An 18,433-nucleotide genomic window follows, 5' to 3' on the forward strand; every position below is an offset into this window, starting at 1 on the left:
CAGTCAGCTGTTTCAATGGCTTAGATAGCAATTTCACTTTCTGTAAGTATATAATTAGCTATAATAACCCTCAAGATCAAGATATACTGTAATTTGGTCCCAAACAAAATATGCAAATAAATATAAAAGAGGACAAGTAGAGATAGAAAAGGAAGTGTGTGTGTTGGCAGGGGTCAGGTCTTAGTTAATAGGTAGTCAAATCATTAATAGTAATGGGTATCATATTCAAATGACTTTATACTGATAGAATGTTTTCCTGCAAAAAGTACTTCAGCAAGACAAAAATGTTGCACTGGCAGATGGAGTACAATAGATCTTTTAGTACACATTTTCAGGTACTTCAACCTAACGATTTTATCTTCTTTTATTTGGAAATAGGACCCTGCTTTTTCATTGATCCTTGCTTCAGGGTAACAAAAGCAAAGAAACTGAACCAAGATGATTAGAGCTGAACTTGTGCTGCTCCTAGGACTGCAAGTCCAGAGGCCCCATGGCACTTCACTCGTTTGTAGTGGATGGGTGTTCTCCTCTAGAACAGTGGGACTGGGAATGGCTAATTCTTATTTCATTTCATAGGGTACTTACAGCAGATTTTTTCTACTTAGCATCTAAGTTCTGAACAACTTATATAGTTTCCTACTTTTTTGTGTGTGTTATTGACACTTAAGGCAATAAGCATTTTTATGTTTAAGTAGCATAAAAATCTATTTACACTTGAATTTTGTGACTGTGCAACACCTAGTACAGTCTCAGGTTGACTGACATGCAGTTCTACAATACCATCAGATACAATAAAAGGCCTGACTGGGGACCTCCCCTGATGGAACAGTAGCAAAGGGCAAAGTGCAACTTACAGAGAAGTGGAGGCTGATTTTCCCTTACTGTTTATGAAAATTGCAACAATCTGGTAACCATTTCACTGTTTCATCATAGCAACTTTTTGTTCTTGCTAAACATTTCTACTGTGTATTCATAAATAAACCATCTTTAGAACTAAAACCGATGGTTTAGGGGATTAAAAGTGGAGTCATCTGAGAGATACAAAGGGTTAGCCATAAGGCAGGGCACTTTTTGTCTTGCATCAAATGACAGTCCTAGCACAGGAGTGATTAATGCAATGCTTCTTTTGCTGGGCTAATGATATCCTGCCTGGTCTAGAGACAGCCTGAAAAGGTATTGTCTGTATTCTACTTCACACTAAGGTCAGCCAGAATATAATTATATCAATGATATTTCCCTGTAGGCTTCCGGCCTTTTATAGGATTGATGCTAAGGTTACTCAATCGTTTACCAAGCTTTAAATAGTCTCGTGTCTTCATTGTCCAAGTTCATTATGTATTACAGCCCTAAAGACAGTCTGTGCTCTGTGACTGCTGCAAATGCCAAGGTTCCAGTGACAACTGAGTGGAGAAAGAACATCCTGTTATCATGGTTTTGAATTGTGAAATTGATTTGCACAGTTTTTGTATTTGTTTTTGTATGCTAAGGCCATCTCCCTTTTTTTTGTTTTGTTTTGTTTTAAGCTTTTTAATTGCCTGTTTTGCTTTTAATGTATTTGCTTCATTTCAAAGATTAATGACAATGCCTTGGGATGTGTCTCCGTGAAATATGTCAAATAGCATTACTGCTGTGCTAACTTTAATGCAAATGATTCTCTCTCAGGGGACCTTGTAGAGGGATACTGCCTTAGATACTGGAATTTGTATGCGGCAGAAGCTATGCCAAACAAACAAGGGCTGGTTCTGGTTTGAAAGAAATGGGTTAGAACAAAAGAGCTCAAGTTATTAGGATTCAAAATTCAAAGAGCTTCCGTGGTATATTGGCAATACATCAGACTTGTCCAGAGCACAGACATTCTGTACATACACAAAGGTCATCACTAGGCAAACAAATAATTACTACTCTTTAGAGTTACGTTCTGATCTTAAAACAAAATACATGGTGAACAAACTCAGCAGCTTGAATCTGCCCAAAGATGAGTTACTGTTCTGTTTTTTTTCACATCTTTGCCTGCTTTTACTCCCAATTGCCACCACGTGCTTGCTTCTTCTGCACATCTGATGCTGGCTTTGGCACACTTCATTCCCTTCTGAGCCAGTTTAATCTATCACAATAGCAGAAAATAAATCCAGAAAAAAAAGAAATCTGGGTGGGTTTGAGCTGTTTTTATGAGTCAGATCATCTCTCAGAAAGGGCTGGTGCGCCACAGGCCCATGGAGAAGGTAAAAACATACACAGTCACAGAGAAGAGAGATGGGACAAAAGAGGTGGGAAGTGGGAAAAGAAGGAGGGCAAGAGGAGAACCTTCTCTTTGCAGATGCAGCCAGCCACAGCATCTGCTCAAGTGCCAGTGAACCACCACCTTGCACAAATTCTTCATCTGCTCATCCCAGACTAGCAGATACTGCTCACTGCTTCAAAGGACTCCCCTGGACAGGTCTGTGGCATCCAAATGCACCATACTCTCTAGAGATTAGTTGCCTAGACAGGCCTGATTTAGCTGTTCACTAAAGGTGAATACTTATTTTTCATTGCTACTGTTGCTGATCCTTGCCTTCCTGAGACATTCTTCCTTCAAGCTGACAAAAATCTCAGATTCAGACCATCTGTCTGGTGAGACGACAGCAAACAAAGTATGGCTAGTAAATATGAGAGGCATTTTCAGTGGTCTTCATCATCAAGGGTTGGGGGCAACCAAGATCCACTTCAAGTCCTCAACCTGAAAATTTTGCCCACAGAGCTCACAGGGGTCAAGGGCTTCTGCAAAAGCTCTTCTGAGAGCTCGCCTGCCAGCTGTGTGCAGAAGCAGAGGTACTGTGTCTACAACAGAACTATATGCTCTCATGTGTCCAGCAACAGAGGGGCTCATACATACATAAAATAGGTGAATTTCATGAACCAGAGGGGTGGTATCAAGATTTTAGCACTTTAAATATGCCAACACAAAAAGAGTCACATGAAACAGGCTAGAGAGGAAGTATTATTCCATCTGTATTAATAGTGACACAAAACCACACACAGTATATAAAGGCATGTATCAGAGGTCAAACTACAGGGAGGATTGCAGAGCCTGTTCTCTGCAATTAATCTTCAGACCCAAACAAAGACAATTTTTCACAAGCATCCAATGATTTAAGTTTTTGCTGATTTTTTTCTTGTGTTTTTCTACATTGTTTACTCTAAGTTTAATTCCTACATTTTAACAAATTCATGAGGAGCTTTATATGACTGCCTAAGAGAGCAGTATCTCACATTGATAATCCAGATCTCTTTTGGCCTGAGGTCCTGGTGCCTTTTAAAATATCATCTCTTTCTGATTTCTCTGTAGAGTGAATAGAATGTCAAATATCAACTATTAGCAACCTTGCCCATGCTTTTATATTTCTGGTTCTTTCTGAATCAGTGAATATATTCAAGACTTATTCTAACTAGCTGAAAAGCTAAAATGCTTCAAGCACCAAACCTTGAACAAAATCTTTCATTAAAGTCCATTAGTCTCCCTCTGAAAATTTCCAAGTATCTTAAAATTAAAACCTTAAAAATGTTTTCCAATAAACAGAACAAAGTCTCCTTTCCTATAAAGGATAGTTAGGGAACAAAATGAAGGCAGGACTTCAAAGAAACAGATCTTATTAGGATATCTTTTTGAACTACAACATTTTTAGGACCATCTGGAATTCATTTAAATTTTGTCAGCTTACTTGAGAAGTCAGTAATTAACCCTAACTGCTACTGTGAAACTTCCTGGAATAAGCTTTTGTGGATATGTTCCATCTGGAAACAAAGTTCAACAAATAAAGTAAGGTTTTGTAAACTTTCATAGAGGCAACAGAGATGCAGCACATTGTGCAGAAACAGAAATGACACAGCCTTGACTCTGCCTCTCCCTCATTCTGGACTGGCTATGCATACAACCACCATCAGACTGCGATAATTGAAAACATGTACCAGAAATGAGAAAGGGATAATGCAGTTGCAGAGATTCACCTGAGCCCAGAGAAGTTTAGATGTGCTCAACATTTGCTATTATTCCGCAACAAGCTTATAAGCTTAGTGAATTATTCTGGCTTCTGCCTGTACTTGCTGCTCAGTTAAAAGGAGCAGGACTGAAGCACAGGGTCACTGTGACCATACTAATGATGTACTTTTTTATTTCCAGATACAAAATTCTCAGAAAATTTCTTCCTATCCAGCCATCCAATTAATTTTATGCAACAGTTTGGATTACTTGGAGTTATATAAATAGGAAATGCTTTATCTGATAGTAGAGACCATATCACTAAACACTAAGAATCTTAATTTCTGGAGATTGGACTTGTCCTCACTTAGCCTGAAAAGACATCCCATTCTGTGCTTATTTGGTTGAAAGACCATAATGAAAGTAATCAAAAGTATGGTGTTTCTGAAATAGGCATTCTGTAGAACTTTTAATAGCTCAAAAAAAGTATTCCACAAACAGTAATGTCCAGACTTTTTAGAACTAGCAAATAACTTTGAGATTTTTATAAATCATTAAAAAAAAAAGAGAGAGAGAGAAAAAAAAAAAGATAAACACTAATAATTCCAAAGAGAGAATGTAAAACATAAGGTTTGTGGTAACAACAGACAAGGAAGCCTCCTGTTTCTTCCTTTGTAGGGCCTCATGGCAAGAGAAGTATACAATTCTGATCATTTATTGGTGAATACACATTTGGTCTTCTGAAACAGTAATGAAAGCAGGTGTGCTGGTTTTTGCTGAGGTAGAGTTAATTTTTTTCACAGTGGCTAGTACAGGGCTATGTTTTGGATTTGAGCTGAACACAGGGTTGATAATATAGAGATGTTTTTACTATTGCTGAGCAGGGATTGCACAGAGCCAAGGCCTTTTCTGCTTTTCCTACTGCCATGCCGGCAAGGAAGCTGGGGGCTCATGGGAGGTTGGGAACAGGCACAGATGGGACAGCCGACCCCAGCTGACCAAAGGGATATTCCAAACCATATGACATCATGCTCTGTTCATAAAGTGGGGAGAAGAAGGTGGTAGTGGGGGACACTTGGAGTGATGATGTTCGTCTTCACAAGTAACTGTTCTGTGTGATGGGGCCCTGCTCTCCTGGAGATGGCTGAACACCTGCCTGATCATGTGCAGCAGTGAAAGAATTCCTTCCTTTGCTTTGCTTGTCTGTACAGATTTTGCTTTCCCTATTAAACCCTCTTTATCTCAGCCCACGAGATTTCAGGCATTTACCCTTCCAATTCTCTCCTCAATCCCACTGTTGTGGGGTGAGTAAGCAGCTGCATGGGGCTTAGTTGCCAGCTGGGCTTTAAGCCAGGACAGCAGGACAGGGAAATGCTTCCATGTAAAAGCACGCCTCAACCATGAGAAAGGTATCCTGCGAAAGGCTGATGGTCAGTTTTGCACTGAGGTCAACTACAAACTTGTAAACTGGTCGAGAGACAGAACAGAGAAAGTAAATTACGGATATTGTCTCTGGGAGGGCTACCATATTTTATTCTGCTGTTAAAATACAGTAAGAGTAAGTAGGCTTGGACTTGTCACAGTTTTGTGACTTCTTCACAGTGCAACTTCCTCTCAGACATTTTTCCCTTCTTGAGCAAACACTTTTTAGGCTACATCTCCTCCTAATACTTGTTCAAGCTCTGCTGAAAACTGCACAATTAGTTAACAAGGACTAACTAAAAGGATAACCCCAATCTAAAACTGTACACACTGGCATATTCTCCACCGCCTGTCAGAGAAACTGAGTTTGCCCTGCATCATCTGGAAGACTGTCCCTGCTGTGTGTGTTAGTCTAATACACGTCTTGTGGCCACAGGACTGTGAGTTCCACTTTGTGATCAAATAAGAAGAACTTCAAAAAGCTCAATTTCTTCTCTGTGTCCTCTTTGCACACACTAATAAGGTTAGCCACTATTTTGTCCTCTATTTTTGTAAAAGTGAAGTAGTGTAAGAGTGAAATTGTGCATGGGTTTTAGGGGAATTCCCTGATGGAGCCAGCATGCCTCAGTTCCAGTAAATGCAAAGCTGAAAATGCCTGATACAGGGAAAACATATTCCAGAATAAACAGAAGATAGCATTTGTAACTGCAAAGTTGAGCTGACCTTTGTTAGCAATTCATTTGTACTTCAGGAAGGTTCTCAGCCAGTGAAAATAATAAAATGCAACAGTGATTTTGATGAAGGAAAGTGAACTTATTTTACCTAGGGAATAAGCCTTTATCTTCAGTAAACATAGAACTTGCATTTGTCTGTTCCACTGCAAAGCCTTTTTTTTTTTCTTACAGCTCGTGTCTCACATCCAAAAATTAAAGTCAAACCCCACAAATCCATACAGGATAAAGAGTGCTATGCAAGTGACAGGTTTTTCTACTTTAAAGTAGCTTATAATTTTATTTCTAGAGAAGGGACCGGGTGTCCAGGGAAAGCAATCACTTGCAGTAGTCCCAGAGCAAGAAAAATGTAAATTCTACAGGACTCCTGAAGTGAGATGTGAGATAAAATAAATAAATATGCAAACAACTAATATGTTAGGCTCATTTTGCCAGTTTTCACATCAAACATGAATGCCCCAATTTTCTTCAATGCCCCTTTCTTTGACCTTCCACTTTAGTGCAGAGACATATCTTTCTTCCTGAACGGCAGATCTAAAGTAAAACTTGAAGCTTATAAACAATAAATGTTTGTGAGAAATGCATATTTCTAAAAGAAAACCAGATACCTTACATTTTGTGCACAGCATTGCGTTTACTCACAGACTTGAATACTTCTAATTGAACATACATGAAAAATTTGAAAATTTACTGTACCATGTATATGCTGTACCAGTTCTTTTAACACTAACAGGTGCCAAACCTGGATAGGTTTTGTAAAACTGAATTACCTGCTTACCTTGGGAGAGCAAAGGCAGTGTAAAAAGGCACGCATCTGCATTTCTCCAGCATTTCCAGGAGGAGAATATCATGCCGAGTTCTAAGGAATGGCTGGTGAGAAGTAAAATCATTCACATTTAGTAAAACCATACTTTTATGAAAGATTAAATCATTCACATATGCACTTAAAGCATAGCTGAGGAACACAAGGAGGGAATGTGATGACAGAGACATAACTAGGCAAGTATGTAATTCCACATAAAAAGTGAGAAAATTGAGAGGGTAAGATAGCTAACTGCTTGAATCCAGCTTTAAATTTAAGCTGGCTTCCTTTACTGAGCTTCTGGCAAACACTTTTATACCCAACATTCCTTCAGAAAAGAGTTGTTTTTTTCTCCAACCAGTTGATACTGTACTTCTTTTCCAAAGATTATACCCATCTGTCATTCATACAGAACATTTGGAACTATAAAATAATTGACATTGTAAGTTATGTTTAGACACTCGGTTTCCAAGTTAGCAAATTTCAACCATAATGCCTGGGCTTAGGTATACACTGTGTCTAGCTGTAAGTGAGACAAGCTTTCGATGTTTTTTTAGAACAAAAGAAAGGAAAGAAAACATTTTTAGTACAGCTAAGTGTGTACCATCTGTGTATGTGTCTGCACAAAAAGATATACACATGTATCACAGAATATTCTGAGTTGGAAGGGACCCACAAGGATGACTGAGCCCAGCTCTTAAGTGAATGGCCCACAGAGGGATCAAAACCAAAACCTTGGTATTCGTAGCACCATGCTCTGACCTACTGAGCTGATCTCAAGTTCGTGACTAGGTAACATTTCCTTTTCATTTACACAATTATTTCCAATAATGAATCTTTTGGATTTAATGTGCTTTACAATAACTCCAAAAATGCAAGTCAGAGACTTACACAACCTTGGGGAAAGACAAATGTTTAAAATGCAGGCCTGTCAGTAGGTTTGTAAGAAAGGGGCCATAGCACTTATTCAGCCAGCCACCACAACAGGAAAAGCAGACAAAACTTGAAAGCAGAATTCATGAAGATCTGACCTTTCTTTTCCAAGTATAAAATTGGTCAGATGCATTTTTCTGAGAAAATGACAGCCTGAGAGATTAGAGATACAGTTATGTCTCTACAGTTAGAGGCCTTTTATAAAATCACAGTACGACAAAAGTACAGGTGGGAGGAACCTCAGAAGGTTATCCAGCTTATTTGCCTTTCCACAGAGGATCCACCACACCTATGCCATTTCAGACAAACATTTGACTAGCCTTTTCTCAAAAATTCCAGATCCATCTGAAGGAAAACTAAGTCCAGTACTTTGTAGTCTGTACTGATAAAAACATTTTCCTCACAACTCACTAAAATATTTCCTGCTGCAATGAAGAGGAATGTGGTTAGAATATGATTCACACTACAATACCAGATGGTGGCAGCACAAATGCTTTTTGTTCCTCCCCAGTGAAAAGTTTGCTCTAGGCTTGTGTGTGCACACATTTGTACATGAATAATGCAACAAAGTTGTAAGACAACAGTATCAAACAATACCAGATCAATAAAGGTGGTTTTTTATCAAAATAATACTAACAAGACAAGAATATTGTGTTGTTATACAACTGAGAAGTAAGTGGCTGTCACCTTGTAAAGGAACTTGTGGCTTTCTCCTATGTACCCTGTTTGATGCTCAGCCCAAACTGCCATGCAACCACTCTGCAATCAGTGAAACCCCCTCTGAGAATTACTTTGGTGCAACAAAGCCCCACAAACCTGTAATGTGTCTAAGCATAAGCACTAAAAAGAAAACAAAAAATAATCAAAACTAAACAAAAACAGAACCAAAGCAAAAACCAAACGAACAAAAACTAGGGACATTTTAAAATTCTGAATTTTCTGAATTCTGTTGCACTATGTAGCAAATGTGTCCCAGGCTTGTTCCTACTTCTGCTGTGCAGAGAGACACTCTCCCTGTTCCCCTAGCCAAATGGAACAAGGAAGATTCTAGTGTGGTTTCTAGTGGAGAGGAAACCAGGATCCCCCCCACAACTACTCTAAGATAAAGGTTCAAGGCAGCTAAGGAAATGGGTGGGGAGCTCTTCTTCCTGCTATGTTTGTGATGGTAGTCATGCTTCTGCCATGATCTACAAGTATTAGTGCTACCCCCAAGGTGGACTGAAGGTTATTATCTAGTCTCTCTCTCTCTGATGTTAAGGAGTGGCAATAGAATATTAGAATGGATAGAATGGTTTGGGTTGGAAGGGACCTTAAAGATCATCTTGTTCCAACCCCCTTGCCGTAGGCAGGGACACCTTCTACTAGACCAGGTTACTCAGCACCATCCAGCCTAGTCTTAAACACTTACAGGGATGGGGCACCCACAGCTTCTCTGGGCAACCTGTGCAAGTGCATCACTGCCCTGGCAGTAAAGAATTTCTTCCTAATACCTAATCTAAACCTGCCTTTCTTCAGTTTAAGGCCATTGCCCCTTGTCCTATCACTACATGCCCCTGTAAAAAGTCTCCATCCTACTTGTAAGCACCCTTTAGGTACTGGAAGGCTGCCATAAAATAGTAATAAAAAATATCGAGTTGTTATAATTATTTTATCACTTTCACTGTATTTTAATAAGCAATTTCAGACGTTAGTGTCAGCTGTTTAATTTTCTTCTATTCATTTTCATCTTAAACAAATAGAAAGACTTTTCTATTATGCTTATTAGTTTCTTAGCAGGATATAACAGGCTTATTCATAAGCACTGTTGTTTGCCAAAATTTTCTGTTATTGTCATAGAGATGTAAGAACTGTACAGATAATATGAATACTTCAATTTATTAACCTAACTTACTTTTACTGTTTGAGAGTTCTTACTGAGTTGTTTAGTAGAAAGGTTTTACTTGAACTCTACTGTCATCTTGTGACCGTTTCTGGCTCAAACTCACATACAATAGTTTTCAAACTGAAGAATCTGGATATTATACAAATGAAGTTACACTCCTTCTGCCTGCTCAGTAAAAAATAATCAGTGTCTTCCCCAATAATTCCAGCCGAGATATCTACCTCTGCAAATCAAGATGATACCCAGAAACAAAGGCATCCAAATCAGCCCTCATGAAAATGTTGTCCTTGAATTCCTCAGTTTTCCTGCAGCATTCCTGAGATGATGTTATCTATGTCAAAGTGTTCAATATTCAAGAGGATACTAAAAGGCATTCCTTTGATCTAAGAGATCACAATAAGAAATAAAGACTTCAGTTTGTCTGCAGCACAGAAGATAATTGAAGATAATATTAAGTATTATCAAATGTTTATGTATGAAGATTGAATTGTCACTATTCCCATCCTTTTAACTCATCCCTGCTGGCGCTAAGGGTGCTACACATGTGCACAAATGAGTGATACCATATGATGACATTAGGCAGAACTTGCTTGGATATCAGTTGTGTGTTTGACACACGCTAGTCCTTTCAGCAGCTCAGTCTCTGTAAAACCAGTTCTACTCCTCAGTTTTTTCAATCAAGTCACACCACAGAGTGTGCCTGGCTGTACTGCACACCAGTGATGGTGTGATGTAGTAGCATGACATCAAACCTCAGCAAAACAAACGCCACTGAGGTTATCTGTTGGTCACACCCCCCTTCCTCCCTAATGCCTAGCCAGCCCTGATTCTGGTCTCCTTGTCCCTGTGATAGACTTGTCTCTAAGGCTTATTTCTAAAGGCATATCTATTTTTTACTTCAGTGTTTTAACCCCAACCAGATCAGCCAGGCTGCAGAACACAGTGCAGAACACAGTATTCAATAAACCTTAACCTAGAAGATTAATAGGATCACTGTTTGCTGGCACCACAAAAGGTTTTTTCCATCAACAAACCTGGCTGGACCAAAATTGCTGTGCAGAAGCTGTGACGTGATACCAGCTGCAGTGACAGACTGCTGTTTCCTACATCAAAAAGACAGTTCTGAAATCCAGACATGTCACCTTCCAAATTTTGGATTACTTTCTAGGCAACAAAGAAGCAGTGTGAATTAGTCAGTGCTGAATTTAGACGGGCGCCATTCAGCAGCTACCAGTATAGGAGCCTGTGGGTTCCGAGCAATGGGCAGTGAACTTTGTTCTGCCCTGAGAGCTTACACAGGCTAAGAGCTTCTGGAATGGTACTGGGTCAGCCACAGCTCTGCCCATTCTTTACCCTAAAAGTGTTCCTGAATACTAAAGACAAGTGCATGATGATAGCAAAAATCTTACTTTCTGAACAGATTTGAAGACATGTAAATGAAGAAGATTATTTTTATCCCACAAAGGAGACAGGAATAATTCCTGCATATTCTTGCAGGCAGCCAAACCAACAGACTTCCTTTGGAGGCTGTTGCCATGGCACCTGTCCAATGCCCATGTCATCTTCCAGATTTCTGAGATCTAGTGAGATAGAAAGAGCAAAGGAAGCACTAGATAAAAGGCACGCAGCAAGGTTGCTGGGACAAACATGACTCCAGTTCAGCCTTTAGGATGTATTCACACCGTTTAAGTGTTTTGGGTTTTTTTCTTAATAGCACTTCATCCATAGGACACTGCGACTTCTCTTTTGATTTCTGGTAAGGAAAACAGAATTCCTATAAAATATCTTCATTGAATCAAGTCAGGGTACAATTAATTTTACTTCATTTCAGCCACCTATGTGCTTCTAAGGGGCCTGCCTAGGCTTCTCTCAGAATTCATGGAAGAAGGTTCCTCCCAGAGATCATTTTTTTACCCCACTTTAGACACCTAATTTAAGATGGGATGATTTACCATTTGGAACCAATCTCTCCTTTTTAACTACTGCAGGACCATGGATGGAGTAAATGTCTGGATTTCATGTGAGGTAAAATGAATACAGGCAAAGACTTCTGTTATTTCAGAAACAGAAACTGCCACCCAAAATGAGAGAACTGAGCAAACAGTGTGAGCCACACCTTTCTGGGTCTGGAAGCAGTGCTGCTGAAGTCAAAATGGCTTTTTGCCCCATCCTTCAACCTTAGCAAAGGTCAAAAGTCTCCCAGCACATAAATTGGCACTGAAAGAATTCAACAAGAGGCTGCATTTCGAAATAAGTGAGGATAAATCAATATTGAGACAATCATATGAACATGGTTTGTCCAGGAGTGAAAATGCAGCAGGTCAGACACACCTTCACTAATCTGGGGACTGTGCCATGGGGCTACACCTTCTTCTGATCAATGAGCTCTGTGTCACAGGGTTTCAACCCATGCATAGTGGGAGGGTTCCACACAGTTTGTTGGCTTCTAGTGGGCCCAGATAGTTTACTTTTGAAAAGCTTCATTTTTAGTCAGTAAACCAGGAATCTAGCCTGCCAGATAAAGACATGCTTTCATCGAGTACTGTAAGATAAATTACATAATTCTACAATCAAAGATAAATAAACTGGCTATAGTGTCGATTTCTGGCTTTGTTTGGGATGACAAGGTAATGATCTGGTAATAAGATACACACAAATTTCTCCAATTTCTCTCTGTACATGTTATTTCCTCTGAAATGAACTCTGTCAAGATAAAATTGTATATAGATTGTGAGCCTACTGAGGATGCACAGTAGGCAGGCATGTGAGAATTTAAATAGGAGATTTTCACAGAATCACACAATATGCTGAGTTGGAAGGGACACACAGGGATCATGAACCATCTCTTGTCCCTGCACAAGACAGCCTCAAGAATCACACCATGTGTCTAGAGCATTGTCCAAATGTTTCTCGGACTCAGGCTTGGTGCTGTGAACACTTCCCTTTTTTGTGCCCCCATAATGTCCATGGCAATGCTTTTGACTCCAGGCAGACTGTCTAGTGCCATGGAGGGGTATGGGAGAGGACATGGACAGACAGAGAGCACAGGACAGCCTGTTGTTCAAGGCAGCTTACTTTGACAGTTATGCATTACGGGCAGGAGTATCCTGTCCCTGAATTTCACTCATTTAAACTCACCCATTAGACCTCATTGCTCTCTACAACTACCTGAAAGGAAGGTGTAGTGAGGTGGGGCCCAGTCTCTTCTACTGTGTCTACAGAGAAGACAACAGAAAATGGCTTTAAACTGAGAGACGGGACATTCACATTAAAAATTTTGTCACTGTTCGGGTGGCCAGAAATTGGTTACCCTGTGGTGGGCTCGCTATCCCTGGAGGTGTTCAACAGGCGTCTGGGTATGACAATGGGTGATGTGGTTCAGGGGTTACAGGGGTACTGCTGGGCGGACGGGTGGACTGGATGGTCTAGTAGGTCTCTTCCAAAATTCACGATTCTGTGATTCTATCAAAGTAACTTCGACTGTCGGTGGGAGCAGGGTCAGGACCTGGAGCTGAGGCAGCCCCGGGGTGCCGCGCGCTGTGCGGGGCTGCGGGCGGTGCCCGGGCGGCGCTCAGTGTCCGCCGAGCCCGCCCTCACACACGGCCCGGGCCCGCGCCCGCCCGAGCGGCCGCCCCCGGAAGCGCTCGCGGGGCCGTGCCGGAAGCGGGGCGGGGCGCGGCCTCTTTGGTGCTGGCGGCCGGCGAAGATGGTGAGTGTCGGGCTTGCTCGTGGGGCATCCGCCGCCATCCGCCGCCATCCGCTGCCATACGCTGCCGCGCCGGGCCGGGGGCGCCGCGGGGCTCGGCCGGGCCGCGGGGAGGAGGCCCCGCGCTGTTCCACGGCCGGGCTTGGCGGCGGGGCTGGGGCCGGCGGTGGGAGCGGCTGCCGCGCCGGGCCGGGCGGGGAGGCCGTGGTGCGGCGCGGGGCCCTGGGCGCTCCGGAGACTCCTGCTTCGTACCTGCTGCCGCCGTGGCCGAGCAGCTGGGCGGTAACGTAGCAAGAGAGGGTTCGGTCGCCAAGGGTGAGTGTGCGGCTGCTGTGTGTGAAGCGAGTCACTTTTCGTCAGGAGAGAGCAGTTTGCTGCTTGAGGGTGATGGGTGTGGGGAAGGAAAGGGGAGCCGAAAAAACGCGCCGTGGCTCGGTTTTAGTTCAGCGCCGGGGCACATAAGGAGTGGCGTCAGTGAGTCCTGAAAATGGACGCTACGTGTAGTTGAAACTGAGCGTCAGAGTTAAATGTGCCTCTGACGTGTTTATACGATTCGGTTTGCAACTGGTTTTTTAGGGCTTCTTTTAGTTTTGTGACTTCGAAGTGTTAGTTATTGTTAGATATTTCTAACGTTCTGTATCTTGAAATGCTTTCCAGACGAAGGGTACATCGTCGTTTGGTAAGCGACGAAATAAGACACACACCCTGTGTCGTCGATGTGGGTCCAAGGCATACCATCTGCAAAAATCGACCTGTGGGAAATGTGGTTATCCTGCTAAGCGTAAGAGAAAGTGTAAGTAGCAAACTTTTAACTGACTTTAGTTTAAAAAAAAGTGTTTCTTTTCTTTCAGCAGTTTGACTTCTTTTCCAGTCGAGGAATGCTGTGTCATTTTGCAGTTTTATCATTTTGCATTTTGGAGCTTTGTTTAAATTAATGGTGATTAAACTATATGTTAGGTAATATGCAGTATTACTGCATAGAAACTGACTTAAATTGTAGTTAATTTTTTTTTTTTGTCGGCTTGAATAATTGTACCATACAAATGTAACATGCAACTTGAAATATTTGGCTCAGATGAGTAACAGTAGCCTATATATTTTAGATAACTGGAGTGCCAAGGCTAAACGACGCAACACCACTGGTACTGGTCGCATGAGGCACCTGAAAAAGGTCTACCGTCGATTCAGGTATAACATTTTATTACAGACTAGCAGGGTGTGAAATCCTGCATAGACACTACTTAATGATAAAATTTACCATTCAAAGTTAACATTTCAATTTTTTTAGTACCACTTAATCTTCTGAAATACATCATGAAATAAGTGATACTTTGTATAGTTGGCTGCATATTCCTTTGAGGATAAAAAAATCCTTACTGGTAAGACAAAGGGTGTATAAAATGTTCTGATGTTTCTACTAAATGAAGGTAGTACAGAACACAGAGGTTATTGTAATAAGATGCCTACATCTAAAAATGCTTTTTGTGGTATTGCCTCTATTTGTGATTCAGTTAAATAGATGATTAAAGTGAAGCGTTTCATAGAGATTAGTCTCAAAATGCACTCCAATCCCCATTTGCTTACTCAGAAAAAAGTTCAGGATGGGAATAACTTCTGGTCCCTCTCTTAAGAGTTCAGTTAGAATTAAGTAGGTATTACATCAGATCCTGAGTTGCAGGTTTCTAAGACTTGTTACAAAGCTTTTGAGTTGTACTTAGGAGGTAGTGGTTAGGGTGTTGTAAGGTTACACTCATTTTGTATGACTCCCTTGGAACTCTATAGCTTCTGGTCTACTACACAAGGAAGCTGTATGAAAAATACCACGTAATTCAGGAGTGTTGTCATAAAAATGTAGATTGGCTTTATTAGCAGAAGGTAGGAGATTTTAAGTAGCGGTCCTGGGTGTGGTTGAGGGATCAATTAATTTGTTTTGGTTAGTTCATTCTTCTCCAGTGGCAGCTGTAAAGCACCTTCCAGTGTACATCTGTAGCTTGCTTTCCACTGAGGGTTGTTCAAGTAGAAATGTTGTATCCAAAAGCAAGCTTGGGGCTGAAGAGTGGTTGGAGGCAGAGAGGATTTTTGTAAGATATAGACTTAGGCTTCATAAACAGGATCTCTTTAGTCTGATTGCTTAGAAAAAACATGAACTAGGATCTGCTTTCAGCAGGTGTGCTGTATTTGGTGTAGTCTTGCAGTGTTCACTCAGGTAATGAAATCATCTCGTTCCAAGAAGTCAAATTTACTTCAGCAGAAGAGTGAAAACCATACTGCTTATTCAAGACATTTGTTAATAATGTGTTTCTTTGTAAAAAGGTGTAAATGTGTGATTTCTGTAGTGATTTCAGTGAATTTCTGAGATAAATTGAAAAAAGCTAGTGAGCTTCATCTAAAACAGAATAAAAAAAAATAACCTGGAGCACAAATCAACTCTCTGAAAAGTGGTAACCATATTTCTACTTGCAGGAATGGATTCCGTGAGGGAACCACACCGAAGCCCAAGAGAGCAGCTGTTGCAGCCTCCAGTTCATCTTAAAGACTCATCTATTTGCTAAAATAAATGGTCTTATCCAGAAAATCTGTCACCTTTTTTTACATACTTTATTTCATTGAAATGTAGTGTTCCTGAAAATACATAAATACTTAAAACCACAAATTCTGAACTGGTTAATTTCAAACAATCCTTTAATTTACTTTCCATTTGATAGTACTTCTGTCTTGAAGAGGACCATAATCTCTGCACTGAACTGAAAAAAAGGCTTGTATGTATTACTCAACTCCCCTGCCAGAGAAGTGGAATATTGGTACTATGGATTTGCCCTGTGTCCCTCTGAATCTCAGTATGCCCTAGCACAGAAAGCAAGAATTTTTTTTAAAGATAGTAGCTGTCTTGGAAGGTGTTAGTGAAAGAGGGATTTCCAGTACTGTTCATTTTTCACTGCTCTGGGCTACTGAAAAGCCTGCAAAGATACTACTTACTGTGTGGGTCATTGCTTCCTGGGCAAAAAGAAAGTCTGAAGGTTGGAGCATGTGTACTGCAAGTACAGAGGGGTTGGAGACTCGCTGTAGGTGGGACAAAATTGCCTGAGTGGCCTGGTGGGGTTGGTGTGGAAAGCTGACACAGATCTGAGTTAACTCTGCTGGGTGTGTAATACCAGACAGTAGTAAATCACTTGAAGTTACATAAAAATTACAGATTGATGCCTTATGAATTTGTACCTACCTTGTTCATTACTGGCATTCAAACACACTTTTAAGAAAGTGATCATAAGATGATGCTATGAAAGTTGGGGCAATCACAGTAATCACTGTGAGGGTTTAGAAGACTTAGTGCCTTGCAGAGACAAAACTAGAAACTGACAAAATGCTTTAAGCTTCTGAGGCTGTTCCTACTGCTCTTTAGTTTTGTCATGAACTTCCAGAAGCACCATACTGCTTTGTGAATGATGAGCAGTTAATGTATCACCTTTTGCAAAATCACAGAAGACATTTTCAGGTGTGAAATTGGAGTACCCAACTGCACTTTCTTACATTTTAAATGAAGCGGAGTTAGAGCTTTTGGATACTTCATTGTATCAACTTGGGCTGTTTCTAAACTAAAAAGTCATTCGCTGCTGTTCTCTAGTATGTAACAGACTGTACTCACTAGATTCAACTGGTCCATTTGAGAACATTGGAATGTAAGTGGTACTGATGCTCTGAAAATACACTGTGCACACTACTGGCCATGTATTTCCAGGGCTAAGGAGTGTCCCTGAAATGTGTTTTTTGGTGGTTTGGGAAACAATTGGATGTAGAAGGAAGCAATCATAAATGTGTCCTTATTCTTTGAGAATAAACTCCAGACCATTGTAAAAACAGGTCAGCAGGATTCTAAGGAAGGGCTTTTTAAGCAACGGTACAGTTGGACTGTGGTATGGCTGGTATTCTGACTATGGGTGGGAGTGAAGGCCTCTGCTTGCCAAGTCTGAGGTGATCTTTCTGTAGTGTGGGATTTTGCTCTGGACAGCCTGTTTGGCCTGCAAACATGAGAAAACACTACAAGGGCAAGTGCTCAGCCACTTCCTGCTGTTACCTATTAGCTTATCATGAATTCTGCTCCTGAAAAATGAACATTTGTATAATACGCAACACACCGTGGTAACAGTGATTGAAACTTTCAATGACTTGGAGTAACTGAAACCCTTTATTTCAGGAGGAATTTTACCTGCAGTAGGAATTAATATTATGGGCAAGAATTTTCACAGCCATTGCATTTTCAGTTGTTTTTAAATTCTTTGTGAGGGGCATGAAATCAGTTTTTTGTGGTTTTTTAGTCCTATTCAGAAAAGATTGTGTAATTCATGTATCAGTTATATTTGCACTGTACAGGAAATAGATTTTGATGCGCTTCTGTTCTTTGCAGTGTGTTATTAAGTATTGAAAGCTAGGCTGCTTTCAATAATGACAACAGCTGCCTTGGTGGTTGATAAGTACATAATCTTTTGTTAAGATCTTGATTAAGCATTTTAACTCAAGGGTTATCAATTGTACCTCTGCATAATGCTCACTGGCAGTTTAGGTCAGCCCCTTTAAGTGTACAGAAGTATTGTCATACCCAGTCTGTAATGTGTGATTTTTGCCTCCTTCAGTCTGATAGATACATCACAGTTAGATGAGATGTAGTCCAAATTATATGAGAAATTACATTTCATATAATTCAGTGTACAAGTCTCACTTTTTAGACAGAAGTGTATCTGAGGAAAGTTTTTCTTAAAGGCAGAGAGGTGTTGAAGTGACTCTGGTGGTGAAAGATTGATTGCCTTTGGTAAATGATCCTTGGGTGGTGAGGTATTACCTCCCCAAACACCTCCCCCTGCCTCCTCTCCCCCACTGAAACAGTCCTTGAACTTATTGGAAAGACTGTCCATACCAGGACCTTTGTTGCCTAACCAAGGAGGGCGACAGAGATAGGAAGTCATCCCCTGACAGCCTAGGAACGTTACTTGCCTGGAACAGCCTG

General features: G+C 40.8%; 1 protein-coding gene across 1 annotated transcript; it reads left to right on the forward strand.

Moving 5' to 3' along the window:
• Window positions 1–13,344: 13,344 nt before the first annotated feature.
• Window positions 13,345–16,087, forward strand: RPL37 (ribosomal protein L37). Its single transcript, XM_042028437.1, has 4 exons — window positions 13,345–13,437; window positions 14,092–14,227; window positions 14,538–14,622; window positions 15,898–16,087. Exons 1-4 carry the CDS (start codon window positions 13,435–13,437, stop codon window positions 15,965–15,967), a joined length of 294 nt encoding a protein of 97 aa, XP_041884371.1. The 5' UTR covers window positions 13,345–13,434; the 3' UTR covers window positions 15,968–16,087.
• The last annotated feature ends 2,346 nt before the right edge of the window (window positions 16,088–18,433 follow it).

The sequence above is a fragment of the Corvus kubaryi genome, unplaced genomic scaffold (genome assembly GCF_017639235.1).
Source record: "Corvus kubaryi isolate FWS band 111438036 unplaced genomic scaffold, C.kubaryi_AGA036_p1.0 37308, whole genome shotgun sequence".
Taxonomy (NCBI): Eukaryota; Metazoa; Chordata; class Aves; order Passeriformes; family Corvidae; genus Corvus; species Corvus kubaryi.

Excerpts from the sequence above, each read along its gene's own strand:
- RPL37 (XM_042028437.1), top strand. Across the intron at positions 14,228-14,537 it reads TGCTAAGCGTAAGAGAAAGT|ATAACTGGAGTGCCAAGGCT; the intron begins GTAAGTAGCAAA and ends TATATATTTTAG. Across the intron at positions 14,623-15,897 it reads AAGGTCTACCGTCGATTCAG|GAATGGATTCCGTGAGGGAA; the intron begins GTATAACATTTT and ends TTCTACTTGCAG.